Here is a 27,160-nt window from a genome sequence, read left to right as displayed (position 1 = left end):
TTGTTTCTTTAAGCCAAATTCATTTTGTCCACTGTAGGAATGAAAAGTATTCCAGTATCTGTAATACTGATTTTTTACTCTTTTCCTTGATATAGTTAAATCATGGCTGTCTGTATAATTCTCACTGTTTTATCCAGAAAATGTTTTGTGTTTGGATAACATGAAAACAGAGAGGAAAATTTTACTTCAAATTCAAATGCCATACTTTTCTATGAAAATCATACCTCTGAGCTTTTAGTCTTTTTAATGGAACTGTGGAAACCTTTATGTGTTTAAGCATTAAAAATGCATCTATACCTGCATGGAATTGTTTCAACAGTGAAATCTAAAATGCTAAAGTCACATAAAGAAAAGTCTCTAATACATCCTTTACATCTGGCAAGACATTCTCACTAGAATTTAACATAGTGATTTGAAGATGGAGTTGGGGAAAGGTACCAGTAGTGCTGGGTTTGAAATGCTTCTTTGATGTCTCTTTTTTGACTGTTTAAAAGTAGTTTAGAATGACAAACAACACCTTCTTATAAAACCAGTTAGATGATCTAAGGTAAGAAGTGCCTCACTTCAGCAGTTTTTTAGCAATATTCAGCATATACCCCAAGCTGACTAGTTAGAAACAAGCATCTCCATAGTGGAGGGCCTTGTGCATGGACAGCCTCTATGTCAGAAGCATCTGTCATGATATGGGAATATTTCTTCTTTGATCAACCTACTTTGACTTGAGAGGAAGGCCAGGTGACTAAAGTGCATGTCTGAACCCTAAGTGAGTAATACTGGATAAGGTAATTCCAACTCACAGTGTTAGGCTTCTATTTTCAGCAGTGATTTGCTGAAAGAGCTTTGAAAGTATGTGGTGGACTTTTTGAGATCAGGCCTTTAAACTGTCCCCTGAAAGCCTTCCAAAACTACTGTTTAATTTGGAAAGTGTAGGTCTTTATTTTCCAGTCCTAGAGCTGCTATTGAGTAGTGATTATGCTTGTGTGCAGTCTCCGGAGCCAGTCTTTACTGTGTCTCCTCACAAAAGGGAGTTTAGTGAAATGTAGTTACTTTTGCTGAAGTCCCTCAGTAATTTCCATGTAAGGCTAAATAGAAGTGCAACTGACTGCACCGAGTTGTTTAGTATAGCTGTACTAACTGGTGTGTGCGGGTTTGTTTTCTTTTTTATTTTATATTTCTGTACAGATGGCTGTGTCACCATGGAAGAGATGAAGACAACTTTGCTCTAGGAGATCACAATCTCTGGATCATTCTGCATCTGAGAATTTCATAATAATGAAACATGTCCAAATGCTATAACAAGTCTTTGCAAATGTACAGTAAACTGTTTAGGAAAGTTCATGCCATGAACAGAACTGTGTAATACTCTCATTAGTGTACAGACACAAATCTAATGCCTATAGACTACTGTGTGGAAAGTTCCAAAGAGAAAGAAAAGTCTGTGAACTTGCAACAGCCCTGGAAAAATGGGAGCAACAAGACTTTGAAAAGCACAGCTTTGGGCACACTCCATGTGTCTGCACAGCTTTCAAGTGAACTAGCACTTAAGACCTTGTGTAACAAAATGGACTCTGGGGACACAGCTATAGGGCAAAAAGCTACCTCAAGGTCTGGAGAACCTGCTAAAGTACCAAGTAGATGGAGGCAAGAACATTCAGCTGTTATTAAGATGAGCACTTTCGGCAGTCAAGAAGTACAGCGGCAACCACAAATAGATCACGAGCAAGTAGGAAACACGGCATCAGCACAACTTTTTAGTTCTGGGAAACTGGTATCATCAAATGAAGCTGCCCAGCAAGTCACAGAGAAGCAATATCCACAGCATCGTCCAAGCCCTTATTCATGTCAACATTCACTTTCCTTTCCACAGCATTCGTTGCCACAAGGCTTCTTGCACAACATAAAGCCACATCAGAGCTTGGAAGGCCCTCCATGGCAGTTTCCTAGCCACTTGCAATCAGTTGCCTCAGAGGACTTGTTTCCTTTTCATATGCATAGCCATAGTGGAGGTTTCTCCAGGAAGAAGATTTCAAGTTTGAACCCTGCATACAGCCAATATTCACAGAAATCTTTAGAACAATCAGAAGATGCTCACAAAAAAGAGCACAAACCCAAAAAGCCTGGCAAGTACATTTGTCCTTACTGTAATCGGGCCTGTGCCAAACCTAGTGTACTTAAAAAGCATATTAGGTCTCATACTGGTGAGCGACCGTACCCTTGTGTCCCTTGTGGTTTCTCCTTCAAGACGAAAAGCAACCTTTACAAACACAGGAAGTCACATGCCCATGCAATTAAGGCAGGGTTGGTACCTTTCACAGAGTCAGCAGTCTCTAAATTGGACCTTGATGCCAGTTATATCGATGTGGAAGCTGAAATTCATTCAGATGGAGAGCAGAGCACAGACACGGATGAGGAGACCTCACTCCTGGTGGAGGGGTCTGAAAAACTGAGCCCCGTCTCACAGCTCCCACTGGACATTGCTAGCAGGAGTGGCTTTCACTCCTCCATGGAGGAGTCCTTGGTGGGGCCAATGAAAGTCCCCATTTTGATTATCCCTAAAAGTGGGATTCAGTTACCCAGTGAGAGTTCACCATATATTAGCTCTGATATGTTGCAAACCCCATCCTTAAGTACCAAGTCTGATGACTCTCATACAGTTAAACAGCGACTTGCACTAAGACTGTCAGAGAAAAAAGGACAAGATTCTGAGCAGTCATTAAACCTCCTGAGCCCACACAGTAAGGGAAGCACTGACTCTGGCTATTTTTCCCGCTCAGAAAGCGCTGAGCAGCAAATTAGCCCACCAAATACCAATGCAAAGTCTTACGAGGAAATAATTTTTGGGAAGTTCTATAGGATTAATCAAAGAACAGCACTAACTGTAGCCACAACAAATCAGGAACACAGTTTAATGGGTAGAAAGGGCAAAACAGACCCATCACCTCTTTTAAATAACAGATTAGATATCAAGATGCTTGAGGAACATATTTCTCACCTGACTCCAAATAAAGAGGAACTCATTGACTCCAATAATTTGAGCACTATTAAATCTACACAAGTTTATCCAGGCAGCAATACAGAATGTAGACAATCCCAGACCACATCATCCATCAAAAGTGAATCCAGCTTGTACCAAGTGAGTCAGCAGGGTGATGTGCCTGTCCTTCTAGAGCCCCCAGTAGATTCATCTCCCCTTATTAGAAGTAACTCCATGCCAACCTCTTCTGCAAACAGCCTAAGTATTCCCCCATCTCTGAGAGGAAGCCATTCATTTGATGAGAAGATGACTGGCTCTGATGATGTATTTTATCCCGGGACAGTGGGAATATCCCACCAAAGAATGTTGAGAAGGCAGGCTGCCTTTGAACTGCCATCTGTACAGGAGGGACACTCGGATTCAGATTATCATGGAAGACAAGGGAAAAATATTATTATTGCTTCGAGCAGACAGACAGCAGGTGACAAAGGACCATCCTTAAAGGATAAGAAAGGAGACAAGACCTTTTATGACTATGATGCCAGTGGAAAGCACTACAGAAAGTGGGAAGAATTTGAAGCTCAGAAGCAGAACTACAGGGACTCACCATCCTTAAGTGGGATGAACAAAGGGGGAGAGTTTTTTATTGATGCACTTGGACAATCCCAGTCAGTGCCATCCATGCTTGGAACAACTTTTGAAAACAGAAAGCGCAGGAAAGAGGAAAGTGTTGGAGATGAGGAAGACAGTCCTATGATTTGCAGCAGTACAACTGGCACCCCTGGGGGAATTCAACCTTTGGACTTTGATCCCAAATCCCAAATTCAGGAAGTGCCAAGAAGTGGATTTGCCCTTCAAGGCCTGGAAAATGCTCCCCATTGCCATGCGGAACGTTTTGAAATGTGCAGGCCTTACTTGCAGTCTGGAAGTCCAGCAGCTTCTTTGGAAGACTCATCCCTTACTGCAGAGCAAGAAAAGGCTGTGGAATCGCTGGTTAGAAAGCCCCCCGGAAATGTCATCTCTGTCATTCAGCACACAAATTCATTGAGTCGGCCAAACTCATTCGAAAGGTCTGAATCTACAGAACATATTGCTTGCCAGCAGGAAAAGATGTATTCACCATCTGAAACATGTGAGAGTGAGATTTGTGAGTCTCCAATGAGCCCAGACCGAGCTCCACAAATGGAAAATGCTGACAGCAGTAAGCCATCCCCGTCCCAGCAGCCTCAGCCTTGTCATATCCAGCCCAGGTTGGTTCGCCAGCACAACATACAGGTACCTGAAATTCGTGTCACAGAGGAGCCAGATAAGCCTGAAAAAGATAAAGAGGTGCAGAGTAAAGAGCAGGAGAGACCCACTGAAGAATTCCAGTGGCCCCAGAGAAGTGAAACCCTTTCTCAGCTTCCAGCTGAAAAGCTACCACCCAAAAAGAAGCGTTTAAGACTGGCTGACATGGAGCACTCCTCTGGGGAATCCAGCTTTGAGTCGACAGGTACAAGTCTCTCTCGCAGCCCTAGCCAAGAAAGTAATTTGTCCCACAGTTCAAGTTTTTCAATGTCCTTTGAAAGAGAAGAGAATATGAAGTTCATCACACCTTCCAAACAAGATGAATTTGGAAAACAGTCCGAGTTTTTAACAGTTCCAGCAGGTGCTTACTCACTTTCCGTCCCTGGGCATCACCATCAGAGGGAAATGAGACGCTGTTCATCTGAACAGATGCCCTGTCCTCATGCTGCTGAAATCCCAGAGATCCGAAGTAAATCCTTTGATTATGGGAACCTGTCTCATGCCTCTTCAGCTGGAACACCTACTGTGGCATTGTCTCCATCCCGAGAAAGGAAGAAATGCTTCTTGGTTCGCCAAGCTTCCTTCAGTGGTTTTCCAGAGATTTCTCAGACTGATCAGAACACAGAACAAAGTATAAAGCAGGAGCAGATGGAACATTCACAGGTTGGTCTTCGCTCTTCCCAGCTTGTCTGGCATCACTCCCCTTCCTCTGTACTCCAGCCCATTCAGGTGGATGACTCTGGAAAACAGGCTATTGGCTCTTGTGCTCAGCTTAGTAATAGCTCATCCCACCTTGCCCAGCAACAGGCTCTTGTTGCAGACAGCCCGGAAATGCTAAGGACTCCCTTAGTCCAACAAGCACCTTATATTCCTAACAAACATCCATCAGGGCAGCAGCAGCTATTTGCACATCAGGAAAAAGTCCCGTTTCCCCCTATTCATAGCACCTTGTTTCAGTTCCCCTATCCAGCTGTCTGCATGGTTCACTTACCACCATCTCAGCAGCCTATCTTGTGGCAGTCCTGCACAGAACCTCTGCACTTCCAGCATCCATTTGTACAACAGCTGCAGAAATCTTATGTCAAACAGGCTTTCCAAATAGATGTACCTCCAAGTTATCACCTGGAACATGCATCTGAGCTTATTGGAAAGAAAGCAGCTGATTATGTGCACGCTAAAGAGCAAGCATACCAGCATTACTCAGGAACATCTGGGTCGTATTCAAAAAATACTCTTGCTAAGTACCAGTCAGACCATAGCATTAAACCAACAGATACCTCCTCTGAGCAGCATCTTCAGACAGATTTTGACTCCCCAAGTGATGGATCTGTACAGTCTTTGCCAGGAACAGTTGTTCCCGTCAGGATACAAACCCACGTGCCATCTTATGGTAGTGTCATGTACACAAGCATTTCCCAGATCCTTGGACAGAGCAACAGTCCTGCAATTGTAATATGTAAAGTTGATGAGACAGTTTCTCAAAGAACATTGGCAACTAATGCAACCATGCAAGGAATTGGATTTAACATAGCTCAGATGTTGGGTCATCATGGAGGAATAGAAAAATATCCCTTGTGGAAAGTGCCGCAGACACTTCCACTTGGACTGGAGGCACCAATTCCCTTGTGTCTGCCTTCCACTTCTGACATGGCTTCTACCTTGGGAGGAAGCAAACGAATGCTTTCCCCTGCCAGCAGCTTGGACCTCTTCATGGAGACCAAGCAGCAGAAACGAGTCAAAGAAGAAAAAATGTATGGACAGATAGTTGAGGAACTAAGTGCAGTTGAGTTGACTAACTCAGATATAAAGAAAGATTATCCAAGAATGCAGAAGCCTCAACTAGTAAGGCAGAGCTGTGCTACTGAGCCAAAAGATAGTCTGCCATCCATGTCATCCTCTTCATCGCTGTCATCCTCAACATCTCAAGATTACCCACCTGTCAGCATGGCGGGAGCTGATGCATTCCCACTGAGCAGAGAGAAACTTTCCAGTTTTGATTCTGCATCCCCGGGACAGAAGTCCAGCGGCCCATCTGAAGGAAGAGACTCACCAGAAGAGTTGGATGTGGATGAAACAGCCTCAGATATGAGCATGAGTCCACAGAGGTCTTCATTGCCACCAGGAGAAATTCAGGCAGAAGACCAACTGAAACATCAAAAATTACCTCTTGGGATGTTAGTCCAGATGTCATCTAATACTGTTGGGAAAGTCACAGCCTCAACCATTCTCCTGACAGACGTAGCAGATTTTCAACAGATCCTTCAGTTCCCAAGTCTGCGTACTACAACTACTGTGAGCTGGTGTTTCTTAAACTATACGAAACCCAATTACACTCAGCAACCAACCCTCAAAGCTTCTGTTTATGCCTCATGGTGTATAAGTTCATGTAACCCAAACCCATCTGGGCTAAGTACAAAGACCACTTTAGCACTTTTAAGGTCCAAGCAAAAAAACACCACGGAAATCTACACCCTGGCTGCTATGCACAGACCTGGAGCTGGTAAACTGACATCATCAAGTGCATGGAAGCATTTTGCTCAGGTAAATAAGAAATTTTAATAAAATTAAATTCATATATGTTTATGTGAGAAATTTCTAGTAAACTATAAAACGTGAGGTAATTTTTTTTTTTTACTGATTGGGAAATCAGCCAGTGACGTGTTCCTAAGACAACTTTGGAGCCTCAGTTTATCCTTCTGCAAGCTCTGCTACTGCTACTGTCTCTGTCTCTGTTTCTATTTTCAAAATCAGATGTAAAAAGTGAGGCTTTTAAAGCCTTCCATTTATGTGTGCCAGAGTCTGACACATTATCTCCTTTTATTTTGCCCTTTGTTTTTCCTGATAAACTGTGTGTCAGACACAAACATCCACATGCATTTGTAAGAAAAGATAAGATAAAATTCAGTAAGGATCTTCAGATCCATTTAATGTCTTTTACATACTGACTCTCCCTCACGGATTAAGTGTTTGCTAATAGTGCCAGGGAAAACTCTGTAATGGCAATAAATTACCTTCTGAGGCTTTTTCATATCTATTTTCCATTTTTTTTTTCCTGAGGAAAGATACACTATTGTATTTTCTCTCAAGACTCGTAAAAATTTGTCCATGTTGCCTCCTCTTTTATTCTCTGTCAAATTAAATGGGACAGATTAATTCATCGTATAGAGTTGGACCAGAATGAGAGTTTGGCTTTGACCTGGTATGTTAAAAGTATTTGAAATGAAGTGTGCGTTTATTGTATGCTCCAGAAGTAACACCCTTGCTTGACTTTATTCTACAGATGAAACATGAGCCATTCTTCTTGTTTGGCAGCAAGCTTGAAAAGAAAGTAGTGGGGAATATTATAAAAGAAAGAGTAAAAGGAGACATTCATGGAGATAAAGACATTACATCCAAACAAACTGAGCCGATACGAATTAAAATCTTTGAAGGAGGGTAAGAAAATATAACTGGAAATTTAAAGCTCAGCCTGTTATTTTAAAGACATTTGAAAATGAATATGAATGAATTAGAATGTGAACAGTCTTCTGTATTCTTGGCATGTCCTGTAGCTCCCAAGTCTCTTCTTTTTTGTGTATTTGTCAGTCTTAAAATGCACCACAGGGTACTTGTATGCTCACTTTGCTACTTTGCTATTAAGACAATTGTTTTCCATCTGTGTGAGAGAGCACTCACTTGAAATTGTTACTTTAATTTCTTAAGTCATAAGGAAGTGGATGAACTGTTAACATTTTGATATTTTCTGTGCCATTTCTTTGTATTTAATGACTTTCATGAGGATGTCTTTCCATTTTTAGGCACTGTGTACTTCCACTCAGTTGAACGGGTTGACAAGGTGTTCTTAGTATTATTCTTGCAATATTGTATTATTTACTGAGGTTGGCTTTTGGAGATAAAATGTAAAATGCCAATGAAATCTATGGTATCTAAGGCTAATCCATAGATCTCTCATGTATGGTTGATAAAATACTGTTTCATTTTACTATGGCAATTTATCACTCCAGTGATAACAGAAGCAAATAACAAAGAGGGGAAAGCCAATTAACATTGTTTTGAGGCTTAAGAAACTTGTTAAGAAAGGAAAATTAAATAGACACTTGTTTGTCTCTGCAGTATTCTCTAAAATGGAAGATATTGTTGAGTTTCTTTTACAGAATTCTGACACTGTGCAGTTAGTTTGCTAGTTTTTAGTTTTGCATAGGCAGGTGGCTAAACAAGATGTGATTTTTAGTCTTACCAAACTCAGATGGTCCCAAAGCACTGTTTTATTGGGGTAACTAAATAGGTCAGGAGGGAGTTGTGAGAAATTCATACATCCATTTCCTTCTCCTGTCAGTTTGTACCCTTTAAAATCTCAATTGTCCTTCATCGATGTTGTGTTTTTTTCTATGATTGAATAATCTCCATGAAATTACCATTGCCATTTCTCTGTAGTCCGCAACACTGAAGGAGTATAGCCTACATCTTGCCTGAAAGACTGAAAAAGTTCTTTTGGAGGTTTTTATAGGTGTGCTGGCCCAGACACCCTTATCCTGTTCTCTGTAGTTGTACCTTGTCCTAGTACCTAAGCCAGTAGACTGGCTTTACAAGAGTAAGCCAAATTCAGTTGTAAGCCTAAGTTTACAAGAAATGTAAAAGAGCTGGTGCTTCAACTCACTCCCACTTTGAAGTATAAAATTGCTTCCCACTTTGTACCATTTCTGAATTCAGATGACCCAGCTGAAGATAGTCTGCCCTGATGTAAGCTACATGATGAGAGGTCAGAAGAGTAAAAGTGTGTTAAGAAAAGCAACTTAAAGGAGGATTCAGATGAGTGTGAGCTGTAGCAGATCACTCTATAAAAAACTTCTACTATCTAATACTTACATCAATAAATTTTGTGTGTTAATTGCACTACCTTAAGTTTTCCTGTACATCAATAAGGTTTATGAAACTATTTGAGTAAAATCATGGAATTCACACTTCACTTAGAAATGTCTCCTAGTAATACTTGGCTATGTTTAGATACACTTTGAGTAAAACAAAACATATGAAACCTTGATGTGCACATCAATTTCTGGAGAGAACAAATAGTCTGTGCAATAGACTGGGACTTCCTCAATAGAAACATATAAACTGCAAAACTGCAGCAAATGAGGTGATGCAGTGATGCACTCTTTCCTCATGCATCATAACTTCATGGTACATTTTACAAGAATTATTTGTGGAAGAACAGATTAATTCTTTCCATTCTTGACATTCATTTGGCTATTTTTTAAATTGATGTAATATACCTTAGATATTATTGTCATGTCTAGCACTGCTTTCTGTCAGGGTTATTGAATTTTTCCTTCTCTTCAAGTTATTGTCTATCGCACTTAAAGCTATCTATTGTCTATCACTTCTTAAAGCTAGTTTTTGATGTGGGTGGGTTTCTATGCTTGCTTCTTCTTGGCTGTTTGTTGAGCTATTTTGTTCTTCTCTCTTCAAGCACACCTTCATGTCCTCTCAGCACATAGTGCAATGAACTATGTAGCAAATGTCTGTTGTCTTCATGTCACATTTTCTCCCCTGGATACACAAGCATGGATGGTTGTACCTTGTTTCAGAAGGATATTTTCGTTTTGGTTTTCGGTTTTCATGGGGAATGGGTTTCCTTAGGCTTTGTGATTGGTTTTGTTTCATAGGTGTGAAGAAGGTAATTAGCTGAGAAAGATCTGTGGTTGTCTGCTTTTGATTTGTGTGAAAGCCTGTCCACCTGGCAGGCAAGTGGAGCTCTTGCAGCTGCCTTGTGCCAGGGGGGTGGAGCATGCATATGGCTGGGCAAAAAGCAGATAGCTGGGGCTGGGGATGAGTAAGAAGCTGAAGGAGCAGAATCAGAATTGAGGCAAAAAGTAGATCATTTAATCATAGAGTTGTTACAGTTGGAAGAGACCTCTGAGATCGAGTCCAAATGTCGGCCAGTTCCACCAGATGTCACAGCACATCACCACCTCACCGCAGAAAGCCCATCAAGAGCATTTTGTAAGCATCATAGCAGAGGGAGTTTGGAAGGAAGAAACTAAACACTGCATTGTTACCACTGGCAGGTGGCTTGATTCAGGTGAAATTATCTGAATCACAAAATCTGCCTTCCATCATCTGACTGCAGATGTGACTGATGGGATATGAAGCAGTATTTCTCAAAAAAAAGCAGTAATTTCAGGTTCAATCCTTGCTGCAGTACAGTTAGTTACTAGTGGTGTGCACAGAAAGAAGGGACAGGACAAGCATGCCTGCTCATCTGACACCTAGTTTAATGACATTAGCTGACAGCAAGAATTCACCGTTTGCTTATGTTTGTGCTTTCATATCTACCAGTAATAGACTCTAATTGAAAAACCCAAATAAAATAACATTTTTAATAGAAATTGCAGGACTCTGAGGCTTGTTAATGCTTTTTAACTCAAGAGTCCCATCCTAGTCAAACTCTGAGCAGCAGTGGCCAAAGTCCTTACATGGACATTACATAGTAGGAAGGGGGAAATTACTCAAAGCTTTGAGAGAGGCACAAACTAGCACTAGGATCAAATATTCCTGAGGTCTAAAAGGTAATCACCATGACTCTGACTTCTGGTCTTTTAGTTTTTGCACCAGCCCTTCTTTAAATGTCAAGTTTGTGTGTGTCATTTCTCTTACAGTCATTGTTATGATGAAGCATACTTAAAGAGTCAAGGTCAGTTGTGGCCAAAAACCATCTATATGAATGATGAAGAGACACAAGTTTTATCATTGTCTTTGTGTCCAATGGGATCTGACAGGTGACAGAAGCCAGTGGAATGAGGTCAAGCAGAAGAAGAGCAGAGATGGAGCAACAGAAAAGCACATGTAATAGCACAGCATTTATCTTACCAGTATCAATCAGGGGTGGTACGGTAGACTCCATCCCAGAAAAATCAGATTTTAAGGAGAGATGAACAGAAGATAAAATAGCAGTATTTCAAATAATAATGGACTTTTTTTTTTTTTTTTGTCTGTGGGAGAAAGCTTGGAGGAAGTTGATGAAGCAGTGGATAGAGAGATAACTAGCAGTCCTTGGCATGTGCATATGAAGGAGAACCTGGGAAATGGGGAAGCCAAGATCCCAAAAATATTGTACAGAAAACCTGCTAGAGAGATGACTAAATACTACATTATTTCAGACTATTCCAGTTTTGTCCATGCTGCCAGGGACAATGAAGGATATGGGAGAGTACAGCTTTGTTGGAAATGAGATGAAAAAAACCTGAATTTAGGCATCTGCATTTGAAAGAGGAGCTAATGAGTTTAAAAGATAAGAAGATTGACTTCAAAACAGGACACTGTTTTTCTAGAATATTAACTTCAGAATTTATATTGTCTGTGATATAGCTAAACATATGGGAAAGTGTTCATCTAAGAACAGCACACTTGAAAAATGTTCCAGCTCTGTAACCCAAAAATAGTCACTTTTTTTCTTGTAGAGTTATCATCACATTAACAGAATCTTTCACATAGTCCCTTTTTTATTTGAAGTACTGAATGTCAGTATCAACGATATTTTGTGGGTTGTGCATCCACAGAATCACTGAAAGTACTTTGTGCTGCTTAGGATGAGGGCAATGGAGGATAGAGAGCAGAAGAAATATTATTTCTCAGTTCTTGCACTTCCTGGATTTTACTTTGAGTGAATGAGGATGGAATTCTTCCCCAAAGGAATGCAGTCTTCAAACCTCGGAACAGCCTGAGTAGATTCCCTAGACTCCTTTAGATTTCACTATTAACAACATTTTACATGATAATAAAGGCAATGTACAGCTTTACATAGATTTTCACATCTTATTTATTTTCTAACTGCACACTATGTGATCAGTAAAAAAACAGAATAGAACCCTTATGTCTGTGTGTCGGTTCTATGCCGTGATAAGAAAAATTTCAGTAATAGCTTTCTTCAAAGTATCTGTGTTTGACCATTTTATTTCTGAAGCATCACATACCTGAGTGAAATCAACTCCATGTCTCTTTGGGGAGCAATTTGTCTTAGGGAATGTAAGGCATGTGTAATGTGAATGAATATATCCTTGCTCGTCATCTGTGTTCCCTTTATGCTTAATGGGAAGAAACAGGCATTTCCAGGATGTGATTTATCTGATCCCAAGGGATAAATACACTAAAATAGTTAAATGAACCGTGCTGCAAAATAATGCTGTTTTCAGTGGTGGTAAATGTCTGTGCTGTACAAGACTACAGTGAGCTGAAATCCAACCTATAGGCTTATATTTGCAGTTGTGTCTATAGGAATGGTTCTTCATTGGTTTCCTGACAAGGTGTTTATACTGTTCTCATACTGCAACCTGTTGGTTTCATTTTGTTTAAATACATTGGGACCAGTACATTCTCTGAAAGCCAAATACTTTATGAGTTCCATACTGAAAATTCAGTAGTTCCTTTGGACTTCTGTGAGTTTCCATTGATTATGAGGATCAGATGCATAGAAGTGATGTTTGTACATGTATCAGACCTAAAATCTGAATGACTTAAATACTTGCTCTCTTCCAACAGGTATAAATCAAATGAGGATTATGTCTATGTCAGAGGTCGTGGCCGAGGAAAGTACATTTGTGAAGAATGTGGCATTCGCTGTAAAAAGCCAAGCATGCTCAAAAAACATATCCGCACTCACACTGATGTCCGGCCTTATGTATGCAAGCTGTGCAATTTTGCCTTCAAAACTAAAGGTACTTGACCTTTTTAGTTGAGCTCTTGCCACTTCTGGAGCTATTTTGCCCTCTGGGATCCAATCACCCATTGCAATTAAGAAGAATATTTCCTTCAGAATAAAATTGTTGTGTTTATATATACAGGACTGTATAAGAAAGTTTGTTCTCTTCTGTTCAATTAATCCAGGGATTTTGTAAGACTCTGAGACTCCTTGGATAGCTTCATTAAGAACCTAGAGGCTCTTGGATGGTCCTTCTGTCTGCAGGGAAAATGTAGTAGCATAAGAACCACCCTGAAAAATAATACTTTGCCAATATTGTTGCATGGTGCAAATTTTAATTGCAGCAACACTTAAATGCTACCAGGAGACCATATTTCTTATGACATAATGTAGAAGCAGAGCATCAGCTGCTGAGGAATACATGCCTTCACAGGCTTTACAGTGGGTCAGTTTCAAGTTTATAAATAATATATGTCTCCTAGATGGGCCAGTCCATCCACTGTGGCATTAATTATGAATAGAGATCTGATAGCTTCTGTTCACATGTATTTATCAGCACAGAAAAAAAGCTTCCATTTGTCACCCTGTGGCCGCAGATAATGGTATTATTTGGAATTCAGATTTGTGATGCAACCATCTCCTTGAAAAAAAAAAATCCTTTCCTTGGTATCATTTCTTTGTAGCACAGTCTAAATGAGCCTTACATTCTCAGTTTCTTAGCTTCCCTTTGGCAGACAAAAGAATGGATTCTAGTCCCAGTGCAGTGAAACTTAACTCAAAGGGGGAGAAAGGATGCTGAAGGAAATTTCTCCCAAGATCCCCGTGCAGTTTCATGGCTGTTTTGAGGATTGAGAATTGTAATAGTTTCCATTACTCCAGCAGTTCTTTCTGTGCCAAAGATGGGAACAGCAGATGGGAACTACTGATGGTAGTAGACCCATCAGCCTAATTTAAGATGGGCGCATTCATGGGCATGTAGAGACAAAGACAAGGAGCTGCTTGTTTGTAGTCCCAGTAGACCATCTGGTGAGCTGCTCTCATATCATTGCTTACATTTGACATTGCTGGAGGAATGGGTCTTGAGTAGGGACTTGAAGTACATGACAGGGTTGTGGTTTTATAGCTGTGTTCAGAGAGGACATTCCAGGAAGAAGAGGTGTCATGCTATTGCACAGAAGGGGCATGAGTAGCAAGACACTAGATTAGCCTTTGAAGTACAAGAAGTGTTTAACTGGTGCATTACTGATTATAAGCAGTTGTCAGCCTCATAACTACTGTTGCTACTTTGCTGAGAGCAGTAGAGGATAAACTTTCAGAAGTACTTAGGTTTTTAGTTTTTCTGAGAATTTAGCCATCCAGAAGCATCAATGGCCATGTCAAATTTTTCATGCAGTGCACAGACTCAAGAAACTCCTAGTGAGAAGGGTATTATTCAAACTAGCTGGAGCTGAAAGGCAGAGAAGAAGAGCATTGTGAGTTTCTAAGCACACCTGCGCTATTCAGCAGAGGAGTGCAGTGTTCCTGACCCCAGATGGCATGTACCACAACACCATCTGGAGATGCTGGTTGGGGTCCTAGAAGCAGCATAAATGTATTTCCACAGGGCTTTCCTTGAGCTAAGAAACACCATGACTTGGTAGTGGGTTGGTTTTGCTTGTGCCATGCTTTCCCTTTTGGGTGTTGCAAATGAGGCTGAAGTGGCAAATGGATTAGAGCTATATTCTCCAGCTTGTGCTTTGTGCTCAAGATTCTTTGTCATGAAATGTCTCTTGGGGCCAATCTCAACCCAGTTTTTTAATCTATGAAAAAACAGACCAAGGCAGGCGCTCCAGAAAATCAATAGTCTAGTGTTAGATTGCTCCTTCAGGGGAATGGGAGATTTGCTTTCAAATCTCTGCTGTGTCTGGTTTAGATCCATACTCTAAATCTGGGGGCTGAACCTGAATTTCCCCCATCCCAGGTGGGTGCTGTAAGCACAGCTCCTCTCAGTTCAGAGACTGCAGCTAGATGGTAAATTTGCATAGAAAAGTCTCCTATAAGTGTCTTTTTTTTTTTGGTAGGGTACTTTTGCCTCCAAATGCTTCAAATACATGGAGCATTTGGAAACCATGTGCTAAGTAAATGGGAGAGCCCTTACCTGGAAAGTGCCACTGTGTAAATGGGAACATGAGCCCTGAATGGCTGCTGTGCTGTGGACTTACTTCAATGTCTAGGCAATCTGTACATAGTATGAACAATGAGTCCAGGAACAGATAACATCTAAAAGTGGGTTTTGTAGGGGTGCCTAAATATCATGTGGAAAATTGGAGAGATGCCTATGTACGTCTCAGGCCCTGAGTGTATTTAATTTTTTTATTTTCTATATAAAAAATGAGTCTCATTAAAACAGGCTCTGAGGCCAGTGGTCTTGATGAGTCAGCCCTGTCTGTTGTGGTGTTTTCTAAAGCTAAACCCCATTACCTGCAGCATAATGGAGTTAAGATACACCAAAAGCTTACTTGAAGAATGATCTTTGTTGTTGTCCATTAATTACATTAATCTCTGATCCACAGGAAATCTGACAAAACATATGAAGTCTAAAGCACACATGAAAAAATGCTTGGAGCTTGGAGTATCAATGACATCTGTAGATGATGCTGAAACTGAAGAAGCAGGTATGTCAAAATGATTTAATTTAGTTGGAATGGCCTCATACAAAAGTATGGAAAGTATGGAGTCTGTAAATGACTCACTGCACTTTAGCACAGTGATGGGCATGGGAAAATGTATTACGCATATTTGGGGCATTTTTTAATTGAGAGTTAACATTTTAATAAACAGGAAGTAAAAAAAAAATTCTATCTAGTTATCTGGATTATACTTTTTTACATGAAAAAGCACTAGAAATAAAAGTATGGCCTGTTGTCATCTGTCTCATATGAGGTTCCCAACAGTGAAGTTGCAAGGTAGTATCGGATGAATTTGCTTCCATACTTCAAGTATAGAATTTTAGGCATTATTTTGAAAAAAAATGTGGTTTTAATCGATGAGGAATGGCTTTATGCAGCCATCCCAGATGAAGAGCATCCAGTGATGGCATTGAGTGTGCTGGGTGGGGAATGGTTGTGGCATGAGAGGTGGGATATGTGCTAATCATTTGGACTTGCTGTGGTTGTTACAGAAAATATGGAGGACATGCAGCAGGAAGCAGAGAAGAGCAGCAGCCTGGCAGGGCTGTCAGCAGAGCACCAGTTTTCTGACGCAGAGGAATCGGATGGCGAGGACGGCGATGACAATGATGATGATGATGAAGATGAGGATGATTTTGAGGATACTCAGGGAGACTCGACACCAAAAACCAGATCAAGAAGCACCAGCCCGCAGCCCCCTCGGTTCTCCTCCCTGTCAGTGAACTCAGCTGGAGCATCGCAGGGGGCTTCCCCAGAGGGCTCCCTTTCCGTGGGACACTCTTCCCTCATCAGTTACTTGGTCACCTTACCTAGCATTCAGGTTACTCAGCTTATAACACCAAGCGACTCCTGTGACGACACACAAATGACAGAATATCAGAGGTTTTTCCAGAGCAAGAGTACGGATTCAGAGCCCGATAAAGACAGATTGGACATACCCAGCAGCATGGACGAGGATTGCACGCTTTCGTTAGATCCCAGTTCTTCTCCGAGGGACCTCTCACCTTCCAGTCAACAGTCGTCACCTGGCTACGATTCTTCACCCTACAGAGATAACTCACCAAAGAGGTATTTGATGCCAAAAGGGGATTTGTCACCCAGAAGACATCTGTCACCCCGACGAGATATTTCACCCATGAGGCACCTTTCCCCGCGGAAGGAGGCTGTGCTGAGGAGAGAGTTATCACCAAGACGGGACGTGTCCCCAAGACGTCACCTATCGCCAAGGAGACCAATGTCACCAGGGAAAGATGTGTCTGTTCGAAGAGATTTGTCTCCCAGGCGAGAGAGGCGATACATGGCCTCCGTTAGAGCAGCGTCTCCCCGGAGGGGCTTGTACCACAACCCAGCATTGTCCATGGGTCAATATTTACAGTCTGAATCTATTCCAGTGGGACATTCAGTAAGTATGAAAGAATATTTTCATTCCTCCTGTCAAAAACTGTGCTCTTACTGAATTTGAGCATTTCAAAAATCTTTGCAGCTTTGTAGAAGAAGAAGACATAAACTTTGAGTCTTGGTGGGAAGTCTTGGAACAAATGCAAGAAGTTTGGAATAGACAAAGACCAAGTCAGGATGCTAATACATTTAGATACACTAGAGTCAGCCTAAGGGGCAAGTGTTCACTTGGTAGAACTCTGAGTAGCTCCATGAACATTAGGCTGGTTTGCATTTTCTGCCTCCATATTCATTACATATATATATATGTATGTATAATTTTTAAATGGTTCAGAAAGCTTACATGGTTTGTGAGGCTTTCTTCTGCACTGTAAGAAATCTTGTACTTCCTGGACTCTCAGGTGAGATCCAGCCAAAATCAAGGCTTAAAGCCCTGTTCTTGTGGTATGGTACCCATCAATGAGTATTGCTTAATGGAATAAAAATGCTAAGATAATGAAACCTCTTAGAAAAGCAGAGTGCACACTGAAATCATGATCTGTGGCTGGAATTTAAAGGATATTATTGTGTGAGAGGAGCAGGCAGCTGTATGCCCCGCAGGAAGTGCCACAACTGTTTGGGTGGAAATATGCAAAATTTGCGCAGCTGCTATCTGTGCTCTTCCCTTTTGGTAAATCAGCTCTCAGAAAGTGCCTGATTGACACTTTTTACCAGCTCTAGCATTCACAAAGCACTCCCTCCACAAATAGATTACATCTTCAGAGGTAAGGAATGGCCTTCCTAGGTGTGAATTTACTTATTTATTAACTATGCTTTCCTCGCCATATTGCTGTTGTGGCTGCCCTCTCACTGCCTGCCTATATGTGGGTTCAACCTGGGCAAGCTACCTCAGAACTCCTTGCTCTTCTCCTGGCTGGCCTCTTCTACCTGCTTCCCCATTCCCAATCTTCTTGGCTCTCAATGTAGTCTTTGCAGTGTCCCTCTGTGGAGGAGAAGAATTGAACCCTGAGTTCATACAGTCAGCATTTCTCAGCTCTGGTGTGTTTTTCTCTGTAGAGTCAGGCTGATGTGTTATCTGCTCCCAGGAAGGGAGTGAAGGATGCACCTGGGCAAGGATGTTTGGAGCAGGGGTGGACCAAAAAGAGCTGAGATGCTACCAGCCTGGCAGATCCAAAAGTGATTTCCCAGTATTTCAGGGGTATAAGGGAAAGCTGCAACTTGAGTGGCCGTATTTATAGGAGAGAGCAACACAGATGCTTCTCCCACATCTTAGATGTTGCCCCATGACCTAGTAAATTGTTCAGGAGAGCACTGGAGAGGGTGACTGATTGATTAAATGGTCCTTGAGAAAGGGCATGCTGAAACCCTGCCGCACTCTGACAGGAGCGATCGCTGCACAGCTGAGAGAGGGTACAAATCCCACCAGCAGTTCTGCATTCCTGACTATGTGAGGAAGCATAAGTGGGTGAAGAGTCACCAGTTTAACTAGTCATGATGTCTTAGTATCAAATGAATGGGATCATATGGGATTCTACAGCTGACATTGTGCAGGGTGCCCCAGTCCCTCATGTCCCATATGATACACACTGGCATCCTGTAGTAAAGATTTTAGATGTTAATTATGCTAGCAAAACCAGTAATCCTTGACCGTCTGACAGTTCTTGCTGTAATATTTTTCTTATGCATTATGCACACCTTCCAGCAAGGCATTTAGCACATTGTAAGGACTCTCTTAGCACTTCTCATTCCTTCTTTTAAAAAAGTCCACCATGCCAGATGGTCTTCTAATGCTTACCTTGTTTTTGAGGTAGAGTCAGACATGTGGTAGTGAAAAACACAATGAAAAATCAGTTCAGTTGTCTTACAGAAAGGATCAGTAACTTGATGGCATGTTGAGTGTTTGAGAGAGAAGGCCAGACCTCAGTAGCGTCACTACAACCTGAATACAGGAGGCATCACTGGAAGTGGAGCCCAGGCAAACGTAAATGAAAAAAAGGACAAGTGAGGATGATTGCCTGTTGCAACAAATGACTGCAAGGAAGGAAAGATGCATTCCTGGTCTCTTGATGCCTTTCTGGAAAATGTACTTTAGCCAAACATTAGACAAGCTTAAGTGAAACACAAGTTATTATACTCAGCATGTGGGAAGACAGATAGCACCTGAGCTAGCTATAAGTGAAAGCTGTCAGAGAAGAAAAAGGAATAAAGGTTGTTTTTCACTTTTTAGAGTAGTGAAATCCAGCAAACCAGAACATCATTAGCAGCTGCATTGGTGATGCTCATGCTGGCTTACAATCCTTAAAGTGCTTTCAGAGCTGCATTGGGTTCCCAGCCCTTGCAGGAGTAAGGGCAGTTTTGTGCTTCTGGTGCCTGCAGTTCTCAGAAGAGGCCAGTTTTCTTTCTTCTCAGCTGAAATTGATGTCTTTGCTCAGTCTCTTTGGCCAGTGCTGCTCTAGTTGCTCTTCATCTTGCTTCCTGTTGAATGTCCATGTACTTTGGTGGTCTCATGCAAAAGGCTTGTAAAGTGCTCATGCATGAAAAGCACCACATAGAAAGCAATTAAAATTATTTGTTTAGGAAGTGGAAAAGAGCATGGTGAAAGTAAATATTTTTTTAGATTGTATAAAAATACAGAAAAATACACACTTATTTTCTCCTTCAGCAGGCAATAGCAGGATAGACTCTTGCAACAGAATACTCTCTCTAAAGTAGCCTAAGTCTCTAGTGTATGCAAGGTCACACTTGACTTTGACTAGTTAAGTTGGTGTCTTTAAAATTAATGCTAGATATCTTCTGTTCTCTAAATACATTCAGGATCTTCTGTCAATGGCAGAGGTTTCTTTCCTTACTGAGGAGGCTAATGCCATTATCAAAGGGCTCAGATTCTTCTTCCAAGTCATCTTCTGCCAGTCCTGAGAGAAAGAGAAGGAATAGGAAGGCTTCATTTGTTCGCCCTGAGTGAATCTCTTTTATCATTTTTGTTTGGATGAGGTATATGTCTCTGTTGTCACATTTTTTGTGTTTTGACTCAATTTTTCAGGAGTAAGTGACCTGGATTGTTGTCAGATGGAATTAAAGTGAAAATGTGCACCAGGAGGGCAGCAGGTGCCCTTGAACTGTGAGTGGCCATCCAAGTGACTGCAAAGAGGCCACATAGGGCTAGTCTGAAGCAACCTTTCCTTCCAAATCCATAACACTTGTATCGTCAATATGGGATCCAGCACAAACAGTTTCACTCCATTCCAGCTTGTCCCAAACCTTAGTACACCTTGCTACTTCCTAGTGCAGACCAGAACCTTTGCCTTTTCTTCCAGTCCCAGGATAGACACAAAGAGATCAAAGAGGTGCCTTGCTGTGAGTGGCACAGACTGGTCTCTCACAACTATTTTAGCTTCTAGGCAGTAGTGGATTTTGCTTCTGCTGCCATCTTGTTGCTCATCTCATTCATTTTGAAGTCTGAAGCCTGTCTTGATATATTCAGAAGGACTGAAGGGAATTAGGCACCTCTATGACCACTTGAACGTTTATAGGACTTATGGTCCTTTGATCATCCCGAACATGGATATTAAATCACTTCCCAAACACTCACTACTTTATCATCTTGAGTGAAGTGCATTCTTGTACAGAGAGCCAGAAAATTCCAGGTAAACTGTAAATAGGTTCACTGGTGCATCTGGGCTACTGTGGTGCATTCTGTGTCGGGCTGTGTGGGATCTCAGCACATCGTTCCCGATGTCCAGAGATGCCAGGAGAACCCTTGGGGGTCTCGGAAATCCTGGAATGTTGCCAAGAGTGTTTGGTGGCTTGATTTTGATCCATCCACAGAAGTGACAAGAGTTTGAGGACATGAGAATCACTTTAGAGTGAAGGGTGTAAAAGGGACACATTTAGAGGGGGAAATATAAACTTTAAGGTTTTTGGTACAGGGGGGTTATGGAGACAAGATGGAGGGATCACGACGTGTCTCGTCCTTCTTCTTTCTTCTTCTTGTCCTCCATCTCCTGTGGTGATGTTGGCACTTGGGGATTGGTTTATGGTGAAGGTGCACTTGCCAACATGGGTGAAAAGTATTGGAAAATAAAGGTAAATATTGTGTACGTAGATTTTAGTATAAAAAGACATGACCGCCCCGTGGGTGGTCAGAGTGCCTGTGGCTGCCTTGCAGATCAGACCTCTGTTGGGCAGACAGAAAATTTTGTAGATAAGAAATAATAAACAATCTGAAGACCGAAAAGCTGAAGAGTCCAGACTCGTCCTTTGAAACGCGTGCCACCCGGGAGCCACTCTACCCGTGTCGGGGCAGAGACAGACAGCCGGACCCGACAGGGCTGCAAATTGAGCTGATCCTGAAAGTGAGGGCCATACAGAATTGTAGTCACTTTATTGGGTATCATGTCTTTCAGGAGGCACATTGGTAATGTGCTCTGTTACTGATTTTCACTGTAGAGTTCAGTGTTGTCTGGTTTTTAACTTTAAAAACCTCAAGTACATTATGACATGCTAATCAAAGAGACTGTTTTCCACCCAACATGTTTTTGCAAGCTGTGGTCTGAGGCTGCCCAGAAGATGTCTGTGAAGGGTGCTTGTCTTTGAAATGTGATCTTCCTCTTAATCTTGCACAGCCTGATTTGGGTGATGTACCAGATACAGGGTAAACCCTATCTCATCCCTGAGGCATTCTGAGGGACTTGTGAATCTGCATTTGGCTTTGCTCAGGGGTCTGATGTGGCAGTCTGGCTTTGTGACCAGGTCAGAGCATTTAGTGAGGAGCTGCTACAAATACTGTTGCTTGAGAAATTATATGTTACCTGGAGTTGAAGGGAAATATGCTAGACTGTAACAAATGAGAATTAATAGGAAACAAACTGGATTCCCATCACCTGACAAAGAGAAGAGCTCAGCTCGCAGCACTGGCAGCAGCCCATTCTGACTGCAAAAAGATGCCAGGACTTCCTGCTCTGTGCTCTGTGATCTAATACTTGCCCTGTCAACTGCAGAAAGTCTTTACATTTTCAGGATGCTTGTTGAAAAGAGGCAGTCTTTCTCTGTGAATATGTGTGCCTGCTTGTAGGAATGAAATGCTAGATATTGGTAAAAGAAATAAAAGCAGGGAAAGAGGTAGGAACAGTTACTAGTGATTTCTAATTGTTTCCAAGCTTACCTGCCTGGGCTAGAGAAAAATAATCCAGTATGTGCCCAGCCAGGCTTGGAAGGTATCCAGTGACATGCACACACTGTCACTGTCTGTGTTAAAGTTGGGCATATGAGACATATATTGGATGATGCGGCGGATCTTGAAGCACACAGCAGTTTCTGTCATGTTAGCCACCTCTATCCAGCAAGGACAGACTCTTGCTCTATTCCCTTATGAAACTCTGGCAGGGTAAAACATGAAGCCAATGTCTTTCTCAGTTAGAGATTTGTGTGTGACTAGGTTTATTCTTTGATGAGTTTTACTCTTTTTTTTTTTTGCTCAATTTCCCTTAGCCCAAGTTCACATCAGATGTAATAGTAATAAATGTCATGGTGTAGGAAATGTCCAAAAGGACAATATGACTGAGGAACTGGTTGACAGTCCAAAGATGGAAAAAAAAAAGGGGCAAGCAGCTGTGCAGAGGTGAAGTTAGTGATAGGAAAGACGACAGAGTAGGTGAACTGTCTTGCGGCTTGGCAGTTGCAGTTTATTTTGTATAGTTTTCCCCATTCAGCAATATAATGTGCTGTCACCATGCTTTCTTATGGCAGTTTCTCTTTTATGAGACTCAAGTGTCTCACTTTCTGAATAGGAAAATTCCCAACATAGATTAGTCTCTGAATAATATCTCTGAAGTTTGACTCTGATGATTATGGGTCACCCTTTCCTGTCTTGACATTGATTTATATTAAACAGGACAAAGCATCTGAGCACAGTGAGATTGAGCCCTTGGGTAGCACAGAAACTGAATCTTTAATTGCCCCCTAAACCAGCTCCCTAGGATGGGATCAAGAGGTTGCTTAATGCCTTGAGAGCTAGGATTTCCCAGCAGTGAAGTGCTGCCACTTCAATGCATTGGCATTTAGCAGCACAGTCCTCGGGCTGCCACACCAAGGCTGTGGTAGCATTACAGCTGTGGGGCAATTGATCCATGTTTGGTCAATTTACAGAGCAGAGATGAGCATTTTCATTCATTTAATTTCATATGAGAGTCCCTGAGAGATGTGTGGCCAAATCCCACATATAATTATGAAAATGTCATCCTGCACTTCTGTCATCATTACTCCTCTGGTCAGCAAGAAATGATACTTAATCATGAGATAGCAAACAAATTTTAAAACTTAGGAATGAAAATAAAAAGGAACCCAAAAGCCCAGGGCATATTTAATACTGCGTGGAGATGGAGCTATTTATTCTTTCAAGGCAGGAACTAATGGGAAGGCAGTGAAAATGTCAATATTGCGAGATTGGCTTTTATTAGCCGTCACAAAATCCCCCATTCTTCTCAATCCCATTATGATTGGGTGAGTCTCCCTGGGACACAATCATCACTTCTGCTCACAGCTGATGCCTGTGCTTTTGTTATTATTTATTGTTTACACTGCAGATAAGCCAGAGGGGTACTCCATTGTCTCAATGACTAAAAAAATTTGTGTCTTCATCACACAAAGACACTTGAACTTGCATGGAAATACCCATCTGCTTTCACCAAGGACTGGATAAAGCTCCCAGGGAGCAAGTGCCTTCTGTGGGGCTCAAGAGCAGATTTTTCAGAAGGCAGTAAATTCATACATGCTATCAGATATTCCCTGTTACGCCAAGCAGTGGTGCTGAGCAGGGGATGTTCAGACGTGTACTTCTCTGCAATAAAGTTTAAATACCAGCATATTTTTCCAAAAGAGAGGGTAAGATGGATCTCCTGGCCAAATTTCTCCTGGGGAATGAAAATCTATCTACCCCAAATTCTGTTCAAAGTTTCAGTTGAATATAATACCCTCCACTTCCTGACCTAAATTGCTGCATTGTGTTGCTGAACTCTCTTAACTAGCCACTGCCTTTCACCTCAGAGTCATGAGCCCTGTAGGGCTGAGCTAAGCAAAACCTCCTCTGTTGTTTGGATATGCAATTAGCGGAGTTTTCCAAATGCTTTGGGATCCGTCTGGATGAAAGGTGCTTCGTGAATGGGAGGTTGTGTTAGACAGGAAAGCAGATAGGTGGTTTGGCAGCCAGACAAGAATTCTGATAGTTACAGTGCTGACATCTCTTTTTTTTTCTTCTGGTTACAGAGGAGGGGGTTGTCTCAGGCACCTTATTTCAACATATATGGAGAAAAAGGAGGCATGGAGCACCGCAGGTCTAGCCTGTTCCCTGAAGGTCCGAGCGACTACGTCTTCAGTCATCTTCCACTACACTCCCAGCAGCAGATCCGAGCACCTATCCCCATGATGCCTATCGGGGGGATCCAGATGGTCCATTCAGTCCCCGTGGCCCTTTCAGGTTTACATTCTCCGTCCACTCTGGCCCTGCAGAGGGAGGTCTCTGAGGAGAAGCAGAGAGGAACTGCGGAAGCCCTGGCAAAAGAGCCGTTCAGCATTTCGAAGCCCCACGAGAAGCGTACCTCTCCGCACAGCTTGCACCCCGCTGCTCCCCCCAGCGCCCCCTCCTCGCCGCTGCTGTTGCTGGCCCAGAGCACATCCGAGGACAGTGTGGTGGCTACCGAGAGGGAGCAGGAGGAGAACATACAGACTTGTACAAAAGCCATAGCCTCTCTGCGAATCGCCACAGAAGAAGCCGTTCTGCACGGGGCGGAGCAGCTGCAGAGGCCTTCTGAGCCTCACCAGAAACCCTTAGAAAGTGCACATTTTAGCATTAAACACTTTAGTGGATCTGAGCCGGGCCAGCCCTGTGCCTCAGCCACCCATCCTGACTTGCATGGTGGTGAACAGGACAGTTTTGGTACATCACAGACTGCGCCAACCCATCCCACCTTTTACAGCAAGAGCTTTGTGGATGTCCAGCAGCTGGGCTTTCACAGCAGGAGCGAGCCCCCGTCAAGCACACAGGAGAGGAAAGATCCGTCATCTGAGAAGAGCAAGCTGCATTGATCTGAGATGCATGGAGACTTTCACCCCATACATTTACCCCACCTTTTTTTTTTTCTAGAGATAGAAAAAGTATTCAAATTTACAGCATGCCTGTTCTAAGTTACAGTAGTTTGCTATTATATATACTTTTGTTATATCAAAAGAATTAGATAAAGTAACAAGTCATCATGAGCCTGACCAAAACTAAATTTGAAATTCTTATTGGGTCTGGTACTTTTAAATTGTACAGATGTTTGTGCCTTTTCTTTACTTTGCTTATATTCTTATAAGCATTTTTTTAGCAGTAATTTGTACATATTTTAGAATTTGTGTATCTGCTTTGTAATAAATGTAATTTCTTTCCTTTTTTGGACACTTGGATCTAAATGATGTAAAACAGAACAGCATCAATATATGTGAGGTTGCACTAAAACATATTTTTATATGATTAAAACTGAACAGCTTTTATGTACAGCTCTGATTCTGTAATACTAATATTTATTTACTTTGTTTCATAAATTGTAAATTTTTTTCTTAATGTTGTGGATTGCTTTTCTATGTGAAGCATGGGATTTACTGTTGCGTAATTAGAACAAAATGTATATTGTAAAACAAGATATTTAAACTAGAGTATCTTATATTATTCTGCACTTATGCATTAGTTAAAAAAAGAAAAAGATAAAAGATGTATCAGTCAGTTCTTAACTCTTGTAATTTTTTTTGTCTCTTGTTTGCCGGATTGACTATAACTTAAGTGCTGATTGTGATTTTAAACTGATAGTACCGTAAAGCATTAAAGTAAAACAATGTGCTATTGTGAGTTTTTTCAAAGCTTTATAAAACAGTTATAAATATATTAAAAGTATTTGGTCTTATGTGAACATGTTGATCTATATACTCCTTAAAAAGCTATGGGAAAACATTCCACCCCATGTAAATATGTGCATCACTGGTGCCATCTGTGTAGCTCACCGGGACCGGCAGGGTTTGCTGTGCTGGTACTTCCAGGAGCGGGCTGGGGCACTGCTGACTGCCAGAGGGCAGAATCCAGCAGCGTCCTGACCCACTCCCTGGCCTCCAGCAGCAGGGTGGCAAGGCCCCTACGGCCGCTTGGGGCTGGGCGAGGAGCTGGCCTGCTGGCTGGACACACGGCGCCCTGCCGAGCCTGGCAGTCCCCTGCTCCTGAGGGCTCACCAAGGGCCATAGGTGTCATGGAGAAGTGCCCTGGAGTGTCAGAGAGGGGTTTGGAGAGGAGAAAAAGGTGTTTCCTTGCACTTGAACTCCACAGCTGGCCACTCCCTACTGCAATACCTGTGCCAGCTTTGGGGGAGGCTCCCGTTCTGTCCTGTTCCGTCCTGTCCTGTGGATGGAGGTGTGTGGCCCTGCTGGCAAGGCAGAGAGCACTGCCACCCCGGCCTCTTCTGAAATGGGTTTCATGGGCAAGAAAGTCACAGTCTTCCAGTGCAGGGTCTTCACCTGGGCAAGGTTTGCTACAGAGGGAAGGGAGGAGGAGCCCGGGCTTGTGTTTGAACACGTGTGGTGGGTTACCACTACCACCAGCAGCATGCGTGCCTGCACGCACGCACACACACACACACTCAAACACACGCATGCACACGCACAGATGAAAGAAACCAACGACCTGGATTATATTTTGTGCTATTTAGTGGATTATAAATCTGTGAAAACAAGTTTGTATATTGAAAATACATCTAAGGAGTGTTCTTTAAAAAGAAATAAATATACAGTTACATGCATGAGGTGTCTAGTTTTCATGTGTTCTTTGAATTTTCCAAGTTTATTGATGTTCCAGCATTCTGCACAAGAAGCACCCTTAAAAATGTGAGTGGCAGTGGAAAATGTGGACCATATATTGGCTTTCTCACATATTACCAAACTAAACCAGTTTATTTCTCTGCTAATACTGTGTGGGCGCAGAGCCACAGGTGGCATGTGTCATAATTCTAGCATGATGGCATATGATTAGTGTAATACCATAATGGACAGTGACCATTTCTAAACATTAAAGCTTAGCTTCTCATACCCATTGCAATGTTCTGCCTTTATTCCAGATCA

The 27,160-nt window shown here is 42.0% G+C and overlaps 1 protein-coding gene across 1 annotated transcript; it reads left to right on the top strand.

The window, feature by feature from the left end:
• Positions 1 to 1,379: 1,379 nt before the first annotated feature.
• Positions 1,380 to 26,841, top strand: HIVEP2 (HIVEP zinc finger 2). Its single transcript, XM_066546900.1, has 6 exons — positions 1,380 to 6,802; positions 7,542 to 7,696; positions 12,800 to 12,975; positions 15,512 to 15,613; positions 16,120 to 17,030; positions 24,287 to 26,841. Exons 1-6 carry the CDS (start codon positions 1,391 to 1,393, stop codon positions 25,103 to 25,105), a joined length of 7,575 nt encoding a protein of 2,524 aa, XP_066402997.1. The 5' UTR covers positions 1,380 to 1,390; the 3' UTR covers positions 25,106 to 26,841.
• Positions 26,842 to 27,160: the final 319 nt, after the last annotated feature.

Source organism: Molothrus aeneus, chromosome 3, assembly GCF_037042795.1.
Source record: "Molothrus aeneus isolate 106 chromosome 3, BPBGC_Maene_1.0, whole genome shotgun sequence".
Lineage (NCBI taxonomy): Eukaryota > Metazoa > Chordata > Aves > Passeriformes > Icteridae > Molothrus > Molothrus aeneus.
Note: the sequence above shows the minus strand (reverse complement) of the source record. Positions and strands in the feature narration are given on the sequence as shown.

Coding starts and splice junctions, on each gene's coding strand:
- HIVEP2 (XM_066546900.1), top strand. CDS start 1,391: ATGCCTATAGACTACTGTGTGGAAAGTTCCAAAGAGAAAGAAAAGTCT. Junction 7,697..12,799: donor ATTAAAATCTTTGAAGGAGG/GTAAGAAAATAT, acceptor CTCTTCCAACAG/GTATAAATCAAATGAGGATT. Junction 12,976..15,511: donor TTTTGCCTTCAAAACTAAAG/GTACTTGACCTT, acceptor TCTGATCCACAG/GAAATCTGACAAAACATATG.